At 32.7% G+C, this 21273-nt stretch overlaps 1 protein-coding gene and 1 pseudogene across 1 annotated transcript; one reads left to right on the top strand and one right to left on the bottom strand.

Moving 5' to 3' along the window:
* Positions 1–8799: 8799 nt before the first annotated feature.
* Positions 8800–13856, bottom strand: LOC123214152 (annotated as a pseudogene).
* Positions 13857–15246: 1390 nt separating this feature from the next.
* LOC123214151 (CLP protease regulatory subunit CLPX2, mitochondrial) lies at positions 15247–20901 on the top strand. The gene is made up of 15 exons (XM_044633894.1): positions 15247–15932; positions 16751–16812; positions 16967–17061; positions 17201–17280; positions 17668–17718; positions 18237–18308; positions 18394–18471; positions 18718–18780; positions 19038–19108; positions 19190–19289; positions 19382–19486; positions 19591–19653; positions 19780–19902; positions 20039–20197; positions 20685–20901. Exons 1-15 carry the CDS (start codon positions 15402–15404, stop codon positions 20742–20744), a joined length of 1713 nt encoding a protein of 570 aa, XP_044489829.1. The 5' UTR covers positions 15247–15401; the 3' UTR covers positions 20745–20901.
* Positions 20902–21273: the final 372 nt, after the last annotated feature.

The raw sequence follows: 21273 nt of genomic DNA, 5'->3' as shown, positions 1-21273 counted from the left end.
GTAATATTTTTTCAATTAAATTCTGACTTTATTAAATAATTGTGGAAATCACTTTATTCTTTACTATCCATGCCTTTATTCCACAATGCAGACCACATTTGGAGACTTTTATTTTATCCATCTTTTGTTTTTTGTTTTTATCTTACTTCTTCTTCTCCTTCTTCTTCTTCCTAACCACACTTTTTCTTTCTTTTTTTTTTCTTTGCTTTTCAGATTCAATAAAAATATATACAAGCTGCATGAAACTGCACACTAATAAAGTCTTGTTATTTCTGATTCTCATTTAATTAATTCAAACTTTTCATTTTCATTATAAATATTATGTATGAAAAATTTTCTCTTAACACATTCCTAAAGAAAAATTTAGGGCTATTATATGAACCCTCAAAAAATCATTTAATATTAAAAGAACTCTTGTTGAAATAAAAAATAAAAAAATAAACCCCCTTATAGAGGCTTCTCATAAACTAAAATAACAGACAAAAAAAAATCTAAAATTTAGCAGAAGGCATCTCTGCATAGAGTTTTTACATTTATTCTAAAATTTGCCTTAATCATGTTAATCGTATATACATCTTCTTCTTCCTCTTTTATATGTAAATATATAATCAATTATATATCTTAAATTGGTTTTTGTTAAGAAAGCATGAATTTTCAAAAGAGAAAGACAAAAGGATTAATTATAGTGACTGAACGAAAGGGTCCACAAGTATAAATGGTGGTGATGACAATACCTTGATCACAATTTTCAAGAAATTGAGAGGGAGAAGCCAAAATTTAATTAAAATTTTACACATTATCCTTCAGCTATCTCTATCACTGCCAACCCAAATTCTCTGCAGCGCCTTTGAGTGTGCCTTTAACCTTGCTGCCTTGAAAGCTTAAAAGATAAGACTTCCATAACTTGGAGAATTGTGATGCAATTGTCTTATCCCCTCACATATCCAAGAACATATCACCTTAATTAATTTCATCATTTTATATATTAATCTTATATATATACCTAAATTAATATGATAATTATAAAAAAAAAAGGAATTAATGTGAACTAGCTAGCTAGAGCTCCTGTTATAGTATTTTCATAAGATTTTTATGATTATGAATTGTTGATTAAATGGTAGCAAAGATGTTTTATCTTTTTATAAGAATATACCTTCCCATCTTATCTAAATCTGATTCCCTCTTCAGGCTGATCTTGTTAAATGGCTTTCTTAAAGATAATTGAGAATATATAAGAGAATAATCTTTCCTTTTTCCAACTAGATTATTTGCCACCATAACCAACCAAAAAATATTTAAAAAAAAGATATATACATATATATATATAATAAAAATATTATTATAATAATAATCATCATCATCAAGAAGTTGTCCCTTGTTACTGTGAACTTTCCTCTAATAATCCCATCTACCAGCTTCTCTCTTCTTTACACATGCTCTGTCTTAGGAAACCAAACCTCCCTTTTTAACATGCCAATCATTCGTTCTATTTGCAAATCAAATTAAATTCCATTTATCATTTCCTTTCGAATAAAAAAAAAAATCTTGGCTAGCTTTTGGTTATTACTTCTGATATTTTTGCTGTTTCTTCTTGGTAACAAGAATGATTATAGTATGTCACTGCCGTTTAGGTAGAAGGCATGATATTACCAGCAGTTTGCCTTTTAGGGTTAAGATATTCTCAACTTCAGTGTTATTATTATTTTTTTTTTTGATATTATTCCAATACATTCTAAACAACACTCTTTGTTTAGAATGAATAAAAAACTATTTTTTATCTATAATATATGTTATCAAAACAATACCATTTTATAATTATAGTATATACGATTTCACTTAAATAAATCGTAACTTCTGATATCCATCAACTCTCTCTCCATTGCTTCCCTTTTATTACATAACCTCATTATACTGATTCTGTTAGTATGCTTAACATAAATAAACAACTCAAAATCAATTTTTTTTTTTAAAAAAACCCAATACCCTACTTTGCATATGTACATTCTTCTTATATTTTGAGAAAATAATGATGAGTTCACTTTCCAAATTGAAGGCTTAATTAGGGTTTGTTTGGCAAGTACTCAACATGGGTTTTCTAACTAAAATTGGGATTGCCAAAATGTAGTGACCACGACCAATGAAAGTGGCATTCTTGCTAACTTCATATATATTCGTTAATTCTCTTACTTTTTCTTTTTCACCCTTCTCATTCTCCGCGTATGAATTGAGATGATGATACTAATTTTCTTTCTTCTGAATTTCTTAACAACTATGTATATATTAATTTCTTTTAATATACATAGATAGATAGATCGCCATCATTATTGTTAGGTTTTGAAACAAGGTTACACTCATGGCTGGCTCCCAATTCTTAAATGCTTTCACACCCGGCATTCCCTCTCTTTAGCTTATATCTCATCTTTTACAGAATTCAATATTGACTAGACATTATATATTTATTGTTTTCACAAACTGGATGCTCAATTCTACACTATTGATAAACCGGATAAAAATTCATAAATGCTTTCCTAGAATATCCCGTGTACTGCTTTTCTATATATCATCATATCTTTATACAAATTACTCGATATATTGTAACACAAATTTGTCATGTAAATTTGTTAGTTATTAATCTAATGAATATATTAAAAAATAACTATTAACTGCCATGCCATGAACACAGAATAATACATGTCATATATCTAAAAGGAAATTAAATAAATTGAAAAAAAAAAAAACTAAAAATCTAATAGATATATCTAGATGCTGTGTTATTGATCTACATCTACATAAATAAAATGTACAGAAAAAGTGAGGCAGATGGTTGAAATGCCAAGCAAATATGAAACACTGCATATGGTTTCATATGATGAAAGCAAATTCATGAAGTCATCGAGTATTTTTGTCAGTCATCAAGTATATTTTCACATAGTTCATCGCCACTTTTCTGCAACATTTTCTTTCTTTTATTTTTTTAAATCTTTGCATTTTAATTTCAGATTTCCTGTTCTACACTGTGCATATATATATACATTTGAAATGGCGTTGTGGGTTAATGATATTAGCATCAAAATACAATTGAACACATGCACCCAACTAATGTAAATATATTATGCAAGAGAAATCTAGAGTTTTGTCACGGGCATGAGCTCTTCTGTATTTAATTTTTCCATGTGTATCATGTGTAATGTATTAAATATATATTTATATTTTCAAAATTATGTTCTGTTTGAATAATTATTTTAGAAGATATACCATTTTGTAATATTATAATAAAATCCAATTTGTAATATTATTTTAGAGAAAATAATATAATAAAACCAACCCATTTTGTAATTATAAAATCCATGAGAACGAGTGCTGGTGTCACTTCAAAAATCAGAGCTTAGGCAAGTCAATTTCAGGAATGATAGAGCAAAATAAATAAATTTTAATTGACATTGGTTAGAGTGTGATGGCTTTCAGGCTTGGGACCCTCTCCCTCATCATGATCTACAGAATTTTCATTTTCTTCCTTTTAAATTTTTGAAACAAAAAGCAAAGACAATTAAGAGATGGCCGTTGGGAACATTGGCACCACCACTTTAAAATTTTTTTGTCTTGTTTTACAACCAAAGCCTCAAAAGCCCTGCAGGTCACACACATACGAATAAATAAATTAAAATATAAATTAATTTATTTATTCATTCACCCATTCAAAAGAACATTCTCCAAAGCATGAGATTCAAAGCAAAAGATTGAAAACGAACCTTTTCTTTTGCAAATCCGTTAGTATCTGCAACTCTCTCTCTTCTTTGCTTACTTCTTCATCATCTAGAGAATTTGGTATATATATTATAGAGAAATTATAATAAAATTATGTGAAAAAAAGTTGGATAGGAAGCAAATTGATTTAGGGTTTGAAAAGATATTTGCTTATGATAAGGAAAGGGAAAATGTTTATTATATATTTTTTTCTCTAGGAAAAGAAACCAAAAAAATTAGTCTGCATATGTGGCTATTAAACACAATTTGAGAACAACTTTTTTTTTTAATTTTATAAATAATTATGTATTCTTCTAATTTTGAAAATAGATAAAATTTTTAATTGAAGTTATACATAATTTATCAAAGCCCTTTATAGGGAGGTCAGCATAAGAACCCTTCATTAAAGAAATTCATATGTAAAAGGTGTACTGTATTTAACTTTCAAAGCATTTTTTTAATGTTAAATTATATCCATTTTGCTAAATTTTGAAGGGTGTGAAAAAGAAAAAGAACATACTTTTGGAGTTTATATCAAAAAGAGAATATTTTAAGTGCATTAGTTGTATTATTCTTTGCTTATATTTGAAGGATTTTGTTCTAGTATATAACTAATAAAGAAAGAAAAGAATATATATTTGTGGGAAATTTCAAGTGTTGGACCATTTGCATTTAAAAAATAAAAACAATAAATATTAAAAGAAAAAATAAATACAACTCTCCAAATTTTATATTGTTTTCTACTAGTATTATTAATATGCAAACTTTTGCATTTGAGAATGAATATACAAGTAATTATCAATTTTTTTGTTTGAATTAAAATGAAATTTTAGAGTTTCTTGTAATTCCAAAATTCTTTAGATATTGATAAGAAATTGAAGATAAAGAGATACACATGGGGTTGACCAATTTCTTGAAGTTTGGAATTTGATGTAAATGTTTACAAAAAAAGGGACCATAAGAGAATAAATTTCTAACTTCTTTTAAGATTTCGATCCACTTGTCTTGATTATAAATAGGATGAGATCATAAATAAAAGTAAATAATAGTTGGGGAATATTGCTTAAAGATGTCTTTATTTTTATTTTCTTGGAGTTTAGTGTGATTGTAATCTCCATGCTCTTTATTCTCAACTCAAATCCATGCAAAACGGGAATGGCCATCCAGCTGAAAGAGAAAGGTGACTAATAAAGAATACAACTTTAGAGAGATGACAGTTAAAATGTTTCACCATTCATCTCTCACTTTCATTTGAAGATCCATGAAATTACCAAACCATCTTTTCTATCACCCCATTGAATTCTTGCTAGACCAATTAACAACTTCTTATTATTTGGATTAACCCCCACATAATATTATTTAATTTTCTTAATAAATAATACTTAACTGTGATTTTAGGTGAAAAGTTTTATGTTTAATCTTGATTTGTTGTCAGAAGTGACTTGAATCTATATTTTTTTATATATAAAATCTCTTCTTTTGTCAATTAAACTATCCTGGAGATAATATATATTATCATGCATTGAATTTATTTTAATATGCAAGCCATGAAACAACAAGAAGAGAAAGCAAGAATGTAAGTAGGGGTGAAGTTTATTTTTTATTGTCACTGCTTAAATATAAATAGAATAATGACAATGCAGCAGAAGATTTATGATTATAAAAATGAGATGGAGAAAGGAGAGAGTTAAAATAATAATTAAGATTTGAAGACTCTGATCTCATCACTCTGTCTTTCTCTCTGCAATTGCGTGATCCCATAAAGACAGAAAGAGAACAATTGCATGCTTAAAAATACGCATGAACTGCCTTTCTCTCTCTCTCTCTTTTTCTTCTAAATTCTATTTGTTTTCAGGTCCCCCACCCCACCCGGCAACATTCTTTATGTTTTATAAAAAAAAAAAAAAAATTGAAAACAAATACCTTTACCATTGTCTATCCTGAAGTGGTGCTTGCTTCCTAGTGTAACAGGTCTGCCGATGTTACTGAAAATCAGCCTATTTTTGCTCTCGCTTGTTTTATCCATCCTATGCTAAGCAGGCTGAAAACTTGGAGTTTACCTTAACCAATGTTATATGTTGTAGAAGCAACCATTACAAAATCCAAAAATACTTTTGAAGCTATTGCGCATCCTTCATGGTTTCAGTATGCAAGAAGAATTTGATGCCCTAATAAGAAATAAAACTCAAACCTTAGAACCAGCCTCTTGTACACAGAATGTTGTTGACCATAAATGAGTGTTTAAGGGAAAAATTGAGTGCTAATGGCTCTCTACACAAGTTAAAGGCTAGGTTGGTAGCCAAGGATTTTCAATAGACTCTTGGTGTTGACTATTTCGAAATTTTTAGTCCAATAGTCAAGTCTATAATCATAAAAGTTGCTTACTCTTATGGTCTCCTTAAATAGAATGTGCACTAGATTGATTTTAACAATGTATTTTTAAGTGGAGATCTTCAGGAAGAAGTTTACATGACTCAACCTCAGGGTTTTGTAGGCTCTTTACATAAAAATTTTGTGTGTCAACTGCAAAACATTTTGTGTGGCCTAAAACAAGCTCTCAAGCATAATATGAGAAGCGGAAGAAAACCTTACTGGACAAAGGGTTTGTTAATTCCATAGCTCAGTCAATCTTGTTCATATTTGAGAAGGATAGAGTTGTTGTATATGAACTCATCTATGTGGATGGCATACTCCTTGCTGGTATAGATTCTAATTATATTAAGACATTAGTGTCTAATTTAAACACTCAGTTTTCTCTCAAAGATTTGGGTGAGTTGAGCTACTTTCTAGGGTAACAGTGTTACATCTCTATCAAGCTAAATATGCAAATGAGCTATTGGTTAAAACCGATATGCAAAACCACAATGCTTTTTCTATACCAATGACAATAGGCATACTATTGCACCTGTGACAACGTATTATTTGACAATCCTACTTTGTATTGAAGAACATTATGGGATCTACAATATATCACACTCACAAGGCCAGATCTTTCATACTCAGTAAATAAATTGAGTCATTTCTCAAAAAACCAACACAATTACTGTGACAAGCACTAAAAAGGGTATTTAGATACATTAAAGGTACTTTGCATTTTGGTTTAATATTTAATACAATCTTATTTGCTGAAACTAGAAGCTTTTTCTAACACCGATTGGGCTAGGAATTTAGATGACAAGAAGTCTACCAGTGTTGACCTTGACATTCTAATTTAATGGAGTTCAAAGAAGTAGAAGGTAGTAGCTCTCTCCTTCACTGAATCAGAATACGAAGCACTGAGCCAGAAATCTACTGAAATTGCATGGCTGAGAACTTTTTTCGCTGAAATAGAAATCAGTTGGTTTGGCAAGAAAATTATCTAGTGTGAAAATACGAGTGTTGCTTCAATGGGTTCCAATTAAAATTATCGTGAAAGAACTAAGCACATTGAGATGTGCATTATATTCAAGAACAAGTTACTTCTAAAGTTCTGTCATTTCAAAATGTTCCATCTAACACCGGGTAGCAAATGTGTTAACCAAATCACTTTTAGCCCCTCGATTTGAATTACTAAGGAGCAGGTTGCATGTTATGGAAGAACCAATCATTTCCTATGCAAAGCAGACGGTAGAATCTCTACTATCCCCAAAGAAAAAGGTTAACAAGAGGCATCGAGGAAAGATTAACACATTTTAAAATATGTTTTGTTGAAATATGATAGTTGTTTGTTGAAAGTTGAGATATTATTTCTTAGTCTGATACATATTTATGTTGTGTTTTTCCCTCTAGTTTGTATCTGTTTAGTCTGATACATATCCATCTTTAAAGGAAACCTCTCTGCAAGCTGGGAAAAAAAGCACTTTGTAGCCAATCGGAAAGCAGTTTGTCTTGTGTATAAAGTTAAAAAACTCGAAAAAGAAAACCAGACTTGCATGCCAATATACAGCATATTATTTTATGTAAACATTAAATTTTTTAAAATATTTTTTTCAGAAAAAAAAAAAGGAATTTTCATTGCATTTTTGTTAAATAAAGAGAAAAAAAAAAATCAGTCTGTGTTGCTTCATGCGTGTAGGAGAAGCCCTAAAACCCTATTGCAGCAAATGAGTACAATTTTGCTTTTAGGCTTCTTTGGCTTGCTGCATAACCCTGCAAATGCCAGAAGTTTTTGCATATTTATAGGTAAGTGCTTTTCCCCCTGTTTAGTCACATGAGCAGTGGCAGCATTATTTAATTTATTTATAACCAAAAAAATAGAATAAAAAGAGAGAAGAAGCTGACCCATCTAAATATGTTTCTGAAAGATTACAGTCTGCAAAACTTTGTATTGTTGTTGCATTAAAAATGAAAAGTTTTGTCTAAATTTCATCTTGCAGAGAGTTCTGCATCTGCAGTTGTCATGATCCTGGATTCTCCAAAGTTGTAACCAATGGTACATTTTTGTACTGGGGAAATTGCCTTTTTCAGTGTGTATTGGTGTTGTGATTTTTGTTTTCAGCTGTGATGTGGCTGATATTAAGTCAGGTTTGTTCATTCCAGGCAAGAGCCATTACTTCAATACAGGATTTGTTTGTTTAAAGGTCGAGGTTTCAACAATGCAACATAAATCTTAGTGCCTTTCACCCAACAAAGCTGATCTTGGTGGATTCCCAAATCTAGTGCAGATTTTGCTGCCTAAACCATTATGCATCTTCAGAAAGAAAAAAAAAATTGATCTCTATTTTTTATTAGATGAATGTATGAAATGAAGTGACATGTTTGATTTTTTTTGTGAGATAGTTGTATCATATTTTATGCATACACTTGTTTAACAATATCATCACATAGTGCACTTGTTCAATGTTGAATAAAAAGTGCCTTAATGCACAAAGGAAACAAAATATGATGCTTAAATCATGAATCATCTACACACTCTTGGTGACTTGCTTAAGAATATGAAAGAGAAATCTCATTACATGCTATGAAATAAGGTTCAATCCTATCCATGTGGTTTCCTTAACATATTACATTCCAAAAATAACATGTTTGAAATAATTGGAAAATTTTTTCAAGATTGTATGCAAGCGGGAATGTACATATTGAAAACTTCATTCTCAATTCCACTGAGAATTTTATGAAAGCATCAAATAGAATCATTGATAATTACATAAAAAAGAAAAAATCATTAAGGGTTTTAAAAGAACATAAACATATATGGGATATGGATATTCATTCCTCCCAAGACATTTTCACATTTTCCAGACCAAAGACATTTTTCACTTTTTCTACAAGCATGAGATAGCAGAAGCATTTCAGGCCCATGGCTATTCTATATACCAAAAACTCAGCAGTGCTCTTGTGGTCCTTCTTTCAGCATTAGGATTTTCGTCTGTGACACATAGTAATATGGATTCTCCACTATACTAGAATCAATAGGTACAGAAAAGCAAGAACCTAACAGTTGCACTGTCAAACACTCAATATTATTTTTGAACAAAGATTAGACCACTAACATAGTTTCAATGATCTTGTTGGATCCTCTGCCATCGGTCATTTGTCACACATAAAGGAACTTGAACACATCTAATTGACTAAAATCTGAACCTTGGGTTAAGGTGTTGAGGCTTTCCTCAATACAAATTGGATGAACTATATATTCCAAGGGAAACATACTAGAATTCACCCTTTTGAATAAAAGTATCAATTTGACGTATCTGGAAGAAATTTTACAAGAGGGTACTGATATAAAGTTACCTTTCGATGTATATGTTCGTCCTCAAACAGGTATTATTTGTCATAATTGTGTTAACACAAACATGTTAAAGCAAAACTTTTTGTTTTTATAAGAAAGAGATATCTGTCAATCAGTGTGCTATCCTAGTTTAACATAAAGTAACCCAAGGAACAAACCTCACTTCTTAAGGAACATTTCTCTGAACTCATTATCTGACTTCAGCTTCTCATCTTGCCCTTCCCTGGGTTTTGGATTTTTCAAGGGCACACCAAGTGGTCTGACATTCCTTAGAATGGCAAATGTGTTCCTCCCCTTCAGCCGAATGCTATCACTATGTTTATTGGCACCAGTGTGATGCTCTAGACTCCCTGAAAGTCTGCTTGATACTTTGTGCTGCCATTTAACCCAAAGGAGTAAGAAACTAAAACACAGGAATGGGGACTACAAAAATGCAAAAGTCTATAGACTGCATGCACATAAACAAACAGACACAAGTAATAAAAAGGTCAAAAACATTATTGTAGACGCAAAAGTCTGGTGCATGAGTAACAAGTTCACCTATTGATGAAAAAATTCTTAGCCACAGAGCATGATTCTATATTAAGAGTTCAATAGATCTGCATAAATTGCCCTAATTGATAAACCAACATTTTAACAACCTTGACCAAACCCACTAGACTTATACTTACTTTTTATCAGGTTTCAACTTCCATCAGCAACAAAAAGAGAATAAAGAAAAATATGCTTGCATTGCAGGTGAAAAATATCAATTGATTAAAAAGGCTGCATAATATACCACTACAAGCAACAATTTCGAAAAAAAAAAAAAGAGAAGAAAGAAGCAAGGGGGTGGGAACCAGTTTAAAACATTCAAATTCATACTCTGTCTATAAATCAATCTATAATAATTGAAAGCATATAATGAAAAAGAATCATACCTCTGAACCTGTGCCACTAAATCTTTTACTGTAACATCTCCTGTAGATGGACCCAGCTTCATTTAAATGACCCAATTCAATTTCCATAGCTATATAACCTTGCCAGGCTTCCAACATTGACCCACTGCACAGTAAAAAGCATGTTATCTGGAAGCAATACAGAGATGAATAATAAATAAATCATATTGAACTATACAGGAAAAGAAAGAGAAGGATGAATGGGCCAAACCAGATCTTAACCAGACTCTCCCAAACACTGCAAGCTGCAGCTTGATCTTTTCCCAAATTTAGCTCCAAACAAGCCCAATGAGCATACAGAGGCAGCAAAGTATCTGCATTCTTCATCTGTTGAGATAAGTAATTTGATGCATATGGAAGGGAAGAAACTACACAGTAAATATTCAAGTATATATGCTACATCCAATCATACAGACCTGCAATTTCAATGATACACTAAAGAGAAATCTGGCTAAAGTGTTTGTAAACACAAATATTGAATACACCCACGAATAGCACAGCATTGATATTGATAATGCAACAATGATGTATGTAGAGATATCTTCTGTGGTTGCAACATATTTCAAAGCAACTTTGACTTGTCATCTCAGTCAAATTGATTTTAGCATCATGCAACTCCAATGCTGAATGAGCAAATTTTAGCAAAGGACACTATTACACGATAAAACAATAAACAAAGGTAAGAATCTAATCTAGCAATTGGCAAAAGCCACCTTGGAATATCGAAGCATGCACTGTAGTTTCTACATAAAGTGATCATAATGGTACTATAACGACAAACCATATGAAGTTAATAAAAAGACTTTTCTTCAGAGTCTAAGGGTATAAGCACTTGATACACATTTGTAAGAGATATATACCTTCACCTTAAAGGTTTCCCTTATCTATGAAAAATTCAGTGCATCCTCTTCTGCTCCAGGCAAAAGGATTCTTCATCTCAACCCATCCACTCGAGTAAGGAATAAGTTTAGGTACTGAAACAAAAAGGAATAAATTAACAAAGATCCTTAATCCATAAAACGTAGATGAAATGATAACTATTTACAAAAAGAACAGTAAGTCAAGGCTTGCAAACTAGAGACAAGAGTATCTTTACCTCCTCAATAGTCGAAGAAGTACATAGAAGGGAAATTAGCTTTTCAATCAACAAGAGTATACCGCTATATTTGTGGAAGGAGCAGAATGAAATTCCAATACTATAGATTGTTAAACTTCATTGCTCTTAAGCTAATTAGAGCAATCTCTCATAATTCTAAACAGATGAAGGGTAATAATTGAAACTTACAATAGATATCTCTTTCTCAGGCGCACGACAATGTTCTAAAGCAAGCAGAGATTGAACCCAAAGATCACCAACCCAGGTACAATTCCTTGTAGCTCTAGAGTAAACGTCTCACACAATATTTCCTACCTGAAGAGAAAAATAGTTGATTAATTGCTAAAATTGCAAATAGCTGAAACATAAAGAATCAAAATGAGAAAATATGAGGTGAAACCTTCAAGGTTTTATCCGAATAGCGAGTATAATCACGCCAAAATCACTTGATATAGGAAACTCAGTGATATCACGTTCATAGAGAAGTTGAGTATGGGCTGGATCTCCAGAAGACAGTTCAAAATTCAAGTATATCTGCAAAATTTTCAAATTAAAGTAATAGTATTAACACTTCAAAGAAGGAAAAAGAAAAGTAACCTATTGCAAAATTGCAAGTTCTTCCACAATCCCAACCCTCAAGAAAAGAAGAAGAAGAGGATAATATCTAAAGTTTGCATAAACTGATTACTTACCTTACAAGCAAGAAAGACATAAGAAATTGATATTATAACAGATTTTCAACAGAAAATTTGTTGATAAATTACTTGACCTAAAAGCTTAAGTTGAAAAAAGTAAAGGCACAACACAGGTATTAAGCTCTGTACCAGGCATCTGCAAGTGTTACATAAACCATGCCTAAATTCAGACAGAAAGACCAACTCAAATCATGATCTCTACTTTAATATCATATTTAAGTTACCACTTCACCTAAATGCTTTAGGTATCAATTTAAGAGCCCAGCATTTTTATTTAGCTGTTATATCAAAATCTGATACTAAATGCTCTATACCATGAATTGTTGAAATTTTTTAGAGTCAGATAACTGCTGCCTTGCAATCTGTTCTTCAAAATCAGCTCGAGCATTATACATCTCCAATGCATTTTGGTATGTATGCTGAGGCAACAGCAGAAGGAATACCATGTAAATCACTTGAATCAACATCTAGAGCAATCCCCAGTTCTACCTCCCAAGACCTGCAGGTGAGAAGGGTTTACAATAAGTTAGCAAGGGGAACATATGACTGAAAGTGAAATATACTTCGGATGCGCTGAACCTGTTTTTCTTTTTCCTACAAAAGAACAATATATTTCCAACAATAAATTTGACAACAGATACTTTGTCTTGACACCATAGCATTTTATAGGGAAATGAAAGAACAAACTTTATGAATAAGGATGACCAAAAGAAGAAAATAACTTTCTAAAATAAAAAGGGCATGCAATTTGAGCCATGGTTCTAAGAAATATAAAGGAAGACCCACAAAAGCACTATAAACATGATACCAAACCAATAGGATTGAATAAGACTTTAAATAATCAAGTAGATTGATTAACAGAGTGCATCCCCATCGGGCACCTTTTCTAATAAGTTTCTAATATATATAAATTCTCACCTTAATGTTACTCTCATCTATGGCATGGAGAATGGCTAGCTCGAATGCCCTGTATGCTTCCCTTATTTTGTAGCCTTTGGCAACATGCTGCAAACCAGCAGCGGTTACAGCATGCTCAAAGATTTCTTGCCTTTGCAATAACATCAGGTGAAAATTCACATACAGATGGATAATATTCTTGCACAAATTTCTAGTCAGTTGTATTCAATTTTAAAAACTAATTAGTTAAAGGAACTCCAAAGAAGGGAATTAATTTTTTTATCCCATGATTCCACATATAAGCAAAATCTCACTGGAAATAGCTAGAACTTAATTTGCCACAAACAAAAGGGAAAAAGATGAAAACATGCAATTGAAACTTCCAAAATGTATTGCCACTTCAAAAAATAGATTTCCATTCCCAAAGATTTTTGAAAAAATTTATCCTATTGCCCAATTTGGTAGAACCTATTGATAATGCATCAAAAAGGAACCATGTGTCATAAAGTGATTAAACACAGTCACAAATGAAAGAATACCGATATCCATTTTGAACTGCAAGACCTACAATCATCTCTGCCACACAAATGAAACTAATGAGCTATTCTATCGTTAGTGATTACATATTGGAATATTTCAGCCAGTCAAAAGTCATAGATCTGACAAGCTAAATTTTTTTAGGAAAATAACTAAAAATATCACAAGTGAGAATTCTTAAGATCACTACATTTAAATCCATAAATCAATTTATATAGTAATCGAAAACCCATAATGATAACAAGAAGCTACCAAATAATAAGAAACTCCTCCTTCATAAATCTTCTCAATCCCCAGATATGGCTCAGGTCTACAAAGTTGAAGCAGGGAATCAGCAAGAAACTACACCTTCAGTTTTAGTATTAGTCATATAGAACAAGAAAATATCAAAATATTAAAATTTAGCTGGCCACCCTTTTATTTATTTATTTATTTTTGCTTTGGTGGTAACTGTCATCAGGAGGTAAAATTACTGATTTTCAACATTGCACTTCATGTTTTGGAGAAACAAATACGCTTATACTAAGAGAAACAACTTTTGCAAGAGGGCAAGCAGACTGTCCATAAAAGCAATGACAAGCGAGAACTTAAAATTGATATACAAACAAATTATCAGAAAACCACAACTTATTGAAAACTAACCTCTCAAGTCAACCCATCACCGCTCTCTAGTTGCAAAATATCAGAAAAAAGAAAGAAAGAAAGCCCAAGACTTCATTCTTTTACTCAATTAAGCCAATATTTGAGCTAAGGTTAAGTAAAAAGAAGTCACATAACTTTAATTTGACATCTTTTTCACCATTTAAACGCCAAAAGGTAGCCACTACCTCCTTTCAAATAAATCCATTCAAGTTTTTCCTTTACCTTCAACTATAAAGGCATACTTTCTATCGGAAAACCACAATCCTAAGAACCAAAAACAAATACACAAGTAGCAAAGACTAAAACATACCCGGTTGAAATAGAAGCTTCATCTCGAGTCCACTCTTCCCACATAACAGGAGTCAATGGAAAAATCTCATTCATAGCTTCTCTTGCATGTCTCAGCTTCTCAATCTCACCCATCTTCCTCAAAACCCTTATGTGCTAAAACCACCAACATCAACTAGAACAAAAAGCAAAAAAATGTTATTACTAAAAACAAAAACCAAGAACTGGGTACTGAAAATCACAGTCAAATTGATATAATGTGCTTGAACACGGACGTCAAAGTTGGAGGTCTAAATTTTACAAAATACCACTGCACACCATAGCTTTCCTCCCTTGTCCAGGTTTTCTCGACATTTTTCCGTCTAAAATCTTACCTAAAAACACGTTTTCTATTTCTATAGCTTAAATGCATAAACACATTTTCCTAGGAAAATTTAACGTTGTTATTACCCTTTTGTTATTATATTAACAAAGGATAGAAAAATAATTTTCTTTCGATCCAAACAAAATCAACTAACACAAATGAATAATAAGTGAAAAATTAAACTTTTTAATCTAAATGATTGATATTTGATTCACCAAACCTTAGGTGGCACATAGTGGTTTTCCAATGGTTGATCGTTTTGCTACTGTTACGAAATGTTTATAGTTTCAATACCATAGGGGTGTTGCTGTAATTTTACGAAATATCAGGGCAAACATTTTTAATTCTGTGACTCACACTCGACAAACCATTAGCGTGGTTTACCCTCACTCCTCTCACCGTCTTCACTCTCTCAGTCTCTATCCAATTTCGGCAACGGAAACTACAAAACGCATTACACAAAAACATCAAACGACGACGGCAAGGAAAAATGTTTTCCTTAATTCTAAAACGCACAAACCAAACCCTGAAACACCTCACAGTCAAACACTTCCCAATCCCAACAAACCCTACTACCACCACCACCACCACCACCATTCCCAAACCCCTCCCTCTCCCTTCCTGCCACAGTCTCGGTCCGCCGTGTCGCCGCTTCCATGGTGGCTCCGACGAATACGACTACATACGAGCCGACGTCAACTGCCCCCGTTGCAACAGCGAGTTCCCTGTGGTGTTTTCTAACCGTCCGTTGTCGTTAACGAATCGTGAGATAGGCGTTTATCAGGCCGTTAATTTCTGTCCAAGGTGTAAGACGGCGTTCTATTTCCGGCCCTATAAGATGGAGCCACTGGAGGGGAGTTTTATTGAGTTGGGGAAAGTTAAGGTTAGGGTGAAAGAGGAGGATGTGGGTGAAATGGGTGAGAAAGAGTGTGGAGGCCATGGAGATTTTAACTTGCCGACGCCGAAGGAGATTTGTAGAGGCGTTGATGAGTTTGTGATCGGGCAAGAGCGAGCTAAAAAGGTTTGGGGTTGCTTCTGAATTTTTTTGGAGTTCAAGGACTTTGTTGTCGTTCAATAATTTTTTTAACTTGTAGAGTCCACATTTTGGTTAAAGGTGTCTGCTTTGGTGTCAGAGCCTTACATTTCTTAGCACATATTTTGCCTATAAGTAGCAATCATTCACTTGCATGTAATAAATTTTTATATATCATTAACCAAATTAACGTTAGTTATACTGGAAACAAAGTATGACTTTGATTACAAGCACTACTATTTTGGTTTCTCATAAATTTGTTTTAGTAACAGAAGTGGTCATTCATTTGGTAACTTGAAATTGCCTATGGTGATTAGAACACTGTTGTGTGTAACTAAAACATGGTTTTTTAAAATATGTTGATCTTGGTAAAAATATTGGGATATGTATTTTGATATTGTAGCCTTCACCTTTCCTGTAAAGATAATTGTTGTACTGAACATTAGGGTTCAGTATATAGTAATTTCGCTTTTTCATCAGTTCCACTTCATTATTGAGACTAGTTTTGCATTGGAAGTTATGACATGATTTCAAAGTTTTTTCACAAATTTAACCTTGGAAGTTACTAAGATTTTGGCATAATGATAGGAATTTTAGTTATCATATACAAGATCGTTTTTTAAGGTGCTATTCTTAATATCTTATGTAAGAAGTCACCAATGACACCCATTGACAAGCCTTGACTTTCTTATTTTCTATTACAACTTTAACTGGCGATGATAGAGTTATTACAGCTCAGCTTTGTCAATTTTTTTTATTATAGATACTTTCCATGCTTTTGTTGACTTGGTTTTTCCATGTAATAGGTGCTTTCAGTGGCGGTTTACAACCACTACAAAAGGATATATCATGCCTCCATGCAAAAAGAGTTGGTTCTTAATGGACTTCCTGTCAATTCATAATTAGTTTTTCTTATAGATATGCAAGGCATCCACATGCAAATTATGTTGTTTTTTACTAGTTAAAAGTTCAGTAGTTGTCTGTTGATGCTACTCAATTGAAATTGCTTATTCGAATTTCAGGTCAGGAGTAGAATTGGGGAAATGCAATGTTGGAAGTGATGAGAATGTAGAGTTGGAGAAGAGCAATGTACTTTTGATGGGTCCTACTGGATCAGGTATTGCCATGTCTTCTCGTATATTTGGTTGTTGCATATTGCACAAATATATTATCTTTTTATGTTATCACATGATAGTTCATTACTTATGAGGACTGATGTCTTCATGCTTATATTTTCACCTTGACCATAAGGATAGGGAAGACGTTACTTGCTAAAACACTAGCTCGCATTGTGAATGTGCCATTTACAATCACTGATGCCACAGCCTTAACACAGGCAAGTTCATTTCTTGATATAGCTTTTAATTCTCATTTCTGATAGCAGAGATTAACTTTGACACAAGAATCAGTCATGACTAACGGTAAATTAACATTTTTATGTTTCTTATGTATTACCTACTGTACTGAGTGAGGAAAGTAACTTATAGAACCATGGTCCATTTTCTAAATCATATATATTCTGAACCTCTATGCATGTAAGCTCTCTCTCTCTAGCAACTTGGTGTGTGCATATGTAAACATATGAATATTTTCAGTTCTTGTTTCTTTGTAATGAATATTTGCTCTTTGCATTTTCCAGCAAGAGCCTTCTCTTTTTATTTATTTTGGTTTGTTAGCTAAATTGTTTTTATAAATTTAACTGGTTTTCTTTCTCTTTCTCTAGGCTGGGTATGTTGGAGAAGACGTGGAATCAGTGTTGTACAAGTTACTAGTGGTATGCTTTACGCTTTTAAAGTCACTCTACTCTTTACCTACATTGAAAAATGAAAAGTCTGTAAGGCTTGGGGTGATGTTTTATTGATTACCAGTGATTATTTCACGTTTTCTTTGTATGTGGGAGTAGGGACTTTAAATTCTTATTTTTCATATCTGGTGATAATTGAACTTAAACATTTGTAGACTGAGATAACCATATGCTTTTACTCATTATAAACAGAAAACGTAGATGTTAAGATTTGGGATTCCCTAAGAATCTTTATTTATTTATCATTTCTACCTCTTGTGTTTTGTTCCCACCTCTTATCATTTCTTGTCATTGCTAGTTATTCAAGATTTGAGTTTCCTTTTTCATACTAAGATTTTAAGGACCGTATTCCATGGACATGCTTTGAATCTTCTCATTTTTTCTTCTTGAAACTCTATCCTATATTAATTGATTGCCTACTGGTTCCGGACATGTTTTCTTGAATAGCATCAATGTAACATCTCTCTTGAATCTTGATTGGGATTTAGGCTGCTGATTTTGATGTGGAGGCAGCTCAGCAAGGAATTGTTTACATTGATGAAGTTGACAAGATAACAAAGGTGGTGTTTTATTTGTGAATATAATTTCTCTGCTTTAGTTACTTAGATTCCTGATCTGTTATCATGCTATCAAATTTTTTTGCAGACTGAGAGTTCAAATGCTGGCAGAGATGTATCTGGAGAAGGAGTTCAGCAGGCATTACTGAAAATGCTAGAAGGAACTGTGAGTGAAACTGTTCGATTAGTCATACCGGTTTATAGTGTTGTTCCTTGTGTACTTCTTTTGCTATGGATTTAATTTGAGGAATGCATAGTGACTTACATAATATTTGATGGCTTATTTTGAAATTTTTGTACTTTCTAAGAATTTTAGTTCTCAGGGAATTCAAGCGTCAAGGCCTTTTTTCTCATTTCTGATTTTGGTTATATGGTTTCTTGTTATATAAGACTAAATGTTTTTAATTCTCAGGTAGTGAATGTTCCCATACCTGAAAAAGGAGTTCGAAAGCATCCACTCAGCGATAACATTCTGGTATATTGGGTCTAAATTAATTGTTGTGTTAATAAACCTTTTAGTTCAATGTGATTGACTATCTGTGAGTCATACTTGAATGGAAACCATAAGTGTTAATGCTTTTAAAAGCTGCAAATGCATTTGTATTGTTACTATAAACTATGATATAAGATATGAAGCAAAGTTTTTCCCTTTTATTTTTCTGTAGTTTCTTAAATGATTACTAGGATACATGTTACTCATGCATCAGGATAACTTTGTTGTGATGAATACAGATCGATACAAAAAATATCCTTTTCATATGTGGAGGGGCTTTCATTGACTTGGAGAAGACCATTTCGGAGAGGTAATGGCATTACTTAACATTTGTTAAATTTGCTTCACATGAGAGGAGTATAAAAAGTTCTCAATTATTTAATCTTCCCAGACGGCAAGATTCTTCTATTGGCTTTGGAGCGCCAGTTCGTGCAAACATGAGAACCGGTAGATTGATTGATGCTCTTGTTACATCATCATTGTTGGAATCTGTGAGAATCAAAACGCAAGCAGCTGAATTTTGCTGGCTATCTTCTGTCATTATATATCATTTATGGAGTTGAGGCTTGGTTCTCTTTTTCAGGTAGAAAGTGGTGATCTTATAGCATATGGCCTAATACCTGAATTTATTGGACGGTTTCCAATTTTAGTGAGTTTGTCAGCGTTAAATGAGGACCAACTTGTTCAGGTGTGTTCCATGTTCTGGTATCATGCTTATTTGGATTTCCATTTTATTGTCATGTTGATCTTTTAGTTGGGCGACAACAAGCTCACCTATTATTTTGTGAGCAGGTTCTGATGGAACCAAAAAATGCTCTTGGTAAACAGTACAAGAAGATGTTCAGCATGAATAATGTGAGATTTCTAACCATTTTGTTGATGGCTTGATCACATTCCAAATGCCTCTATTAGTCCTTGCTGATCTGGCAACCGGCCATGTGTTATAATCATTAATATTCTTCCTGTTGATTTTAATTTCAGGTCAATCTGCACTTTACTGAAAGTGCACTGAGATTGATTGCAAAGAAAGCAATGGCAAAAAACACTGGCGCTCGAGGCCTAAGGGCCATATTAGAAAATATTCTTACAGAAGCAATGTTTGAGGTATATTGGATTATGGGTTCTAGCATTGTTCAATTTGTGTATGTAATTCGAAACTGGGAAGACTTCTATTTATCTTTCTTGTTATATATCCTAAATCCTATTTGAGGACATTTTTTCCCTTTGCACTCATCAACAGATTCCAGACACCAAGTCAGGAACTTCTAATGTAGCTGCAGTTTTGGTTGATGAAGAGGCTGTTGGATCAGTCGATACAGCAGGATGTGGTGCCAAAATTCTTCACAGAGATTGTGAATCAGAGCAAATTCTTCATGAATTGAAATCAAAGGATTTTATGGTATGTTTTTTCACTGTTCCCATCCTGTGCCATCCGAAACCTCTCTTCTCTAATCAAAATGCCATTTACCCCCAACCTCAACAGTGCTTGGAATTACAGAATTAGTATGTTGTCTGATAAAGTCGCCAATATGAGGAGAGAATTTGCATTCTTGATTACTTGTGGAGATTATCAACTAGAACTCATGCCATATGAAACAAGTGTGGTAGTAATAAAAAATGTCACAGCATTCAAAAAGCAAAAGTGCTTTGATTGAACCAAAGAATATGATCCCCAACAAAATGATCCTGAAACACAATGGACCCCACTTCTCATCCTTGTTAGATTCCTATAGAGAATTTTTCGGGTTTACATGAACCCTGTAGAGAGCAGATACGTTCAATTGTTTGAGAATTTCACTTCTCATTTTTCTTTGTGGCGATATCATCCACAATGCTAAGTTGTGGTTGGATACATTATTTATGACGAAATTAACCTTTGCTTGCAGGGAAACAGCAAGGTTGGACAGGGTGGTTTGGAGGTTCAATCAAGATCCCTGTGCTTGTAACTAATTCAATGTTTGATGTTGTAAAAATTTTCTCTACACAAAAAATGTAAATTATAATAAGCATAGTTAATTGAAGACTCAAGAGAGTTGTTTTCTTTTAACCCATTTCATTTCTTGACAGCTTTGTTAATATAATCAACATCACAAATTCTCTGCTGTTTTTGAGAGTGCCCTGGTTGGAAGACTTTCCAACGTAACAAAGGTAAAGAAGTGTTTCGTATTTGACAATTTGAAGATGGCTTTGATAGTACATACAATCAATCAATTATGACATGGTGCATGTTATTCACATCTTATAATTAGTTATTATTAAATTTTTGGATTGTTAAATGAATATTATATGATTCAATGAATTATGTTGATAGAAAAGTTATTCGTTTAATTATGAATAATTGTAATTATTTTTTTGTATTTTACAAATCAACATGTGAAAAAAAGACATATCAGGAGCCCAATCCCGTAAGCATAAGTCTTACGAAACAAAATTTAGGCAGCTTTGTTTTGGGTATTGTGTCTTGTCTGAAACTGC

Source organism: Mangifera indica, chromosome 4 (assembly GCF_011075055.1).
Source record: "Mangifera indica cultivar Alphonso chromosome 4, CATAS_Mindica_2.1, whole genome shotgun sequence".
Lineage (NCBI taxonomy): Eukaryota > Viridiplantae > Streptophyta > Magnoliopsida > Sapindales > Anacardiaceae > Mangifera > Mangifera indica.
Note: the sequence above shows the minus strand (reverse complement) of the source record. Positions and strands in the feature narration are given on the sequence as shown.

What these genes read in the sequence shown, in the direction of transcription:
- LOC123214151 (XM_044633894.1), top strand. Translation starts at nt 15,402, where the DNA reads ATGTTTTCCTTAATTCTAAAACGCACAAACCAAACCCTGAAACACCTC. An exon ending in ATGCCACAGCCTTAACACAG is followed by an intron (nt 17,281 to 17,667) that starts GCAAGTTCATTT and finishes CTCTTTCTCTAG; the next exon opens with GCTGGGTATGTTGGAGAAGA. An exon ending in TGAAATCAAAGGATTTTATG is followed by an intron (nt 20,198 to 20,684) that starts GTATGTTTTTTC and finishes CTTTGCTTGCAG; the next exon opens with GGAAACAGCAAGGTTGGACA.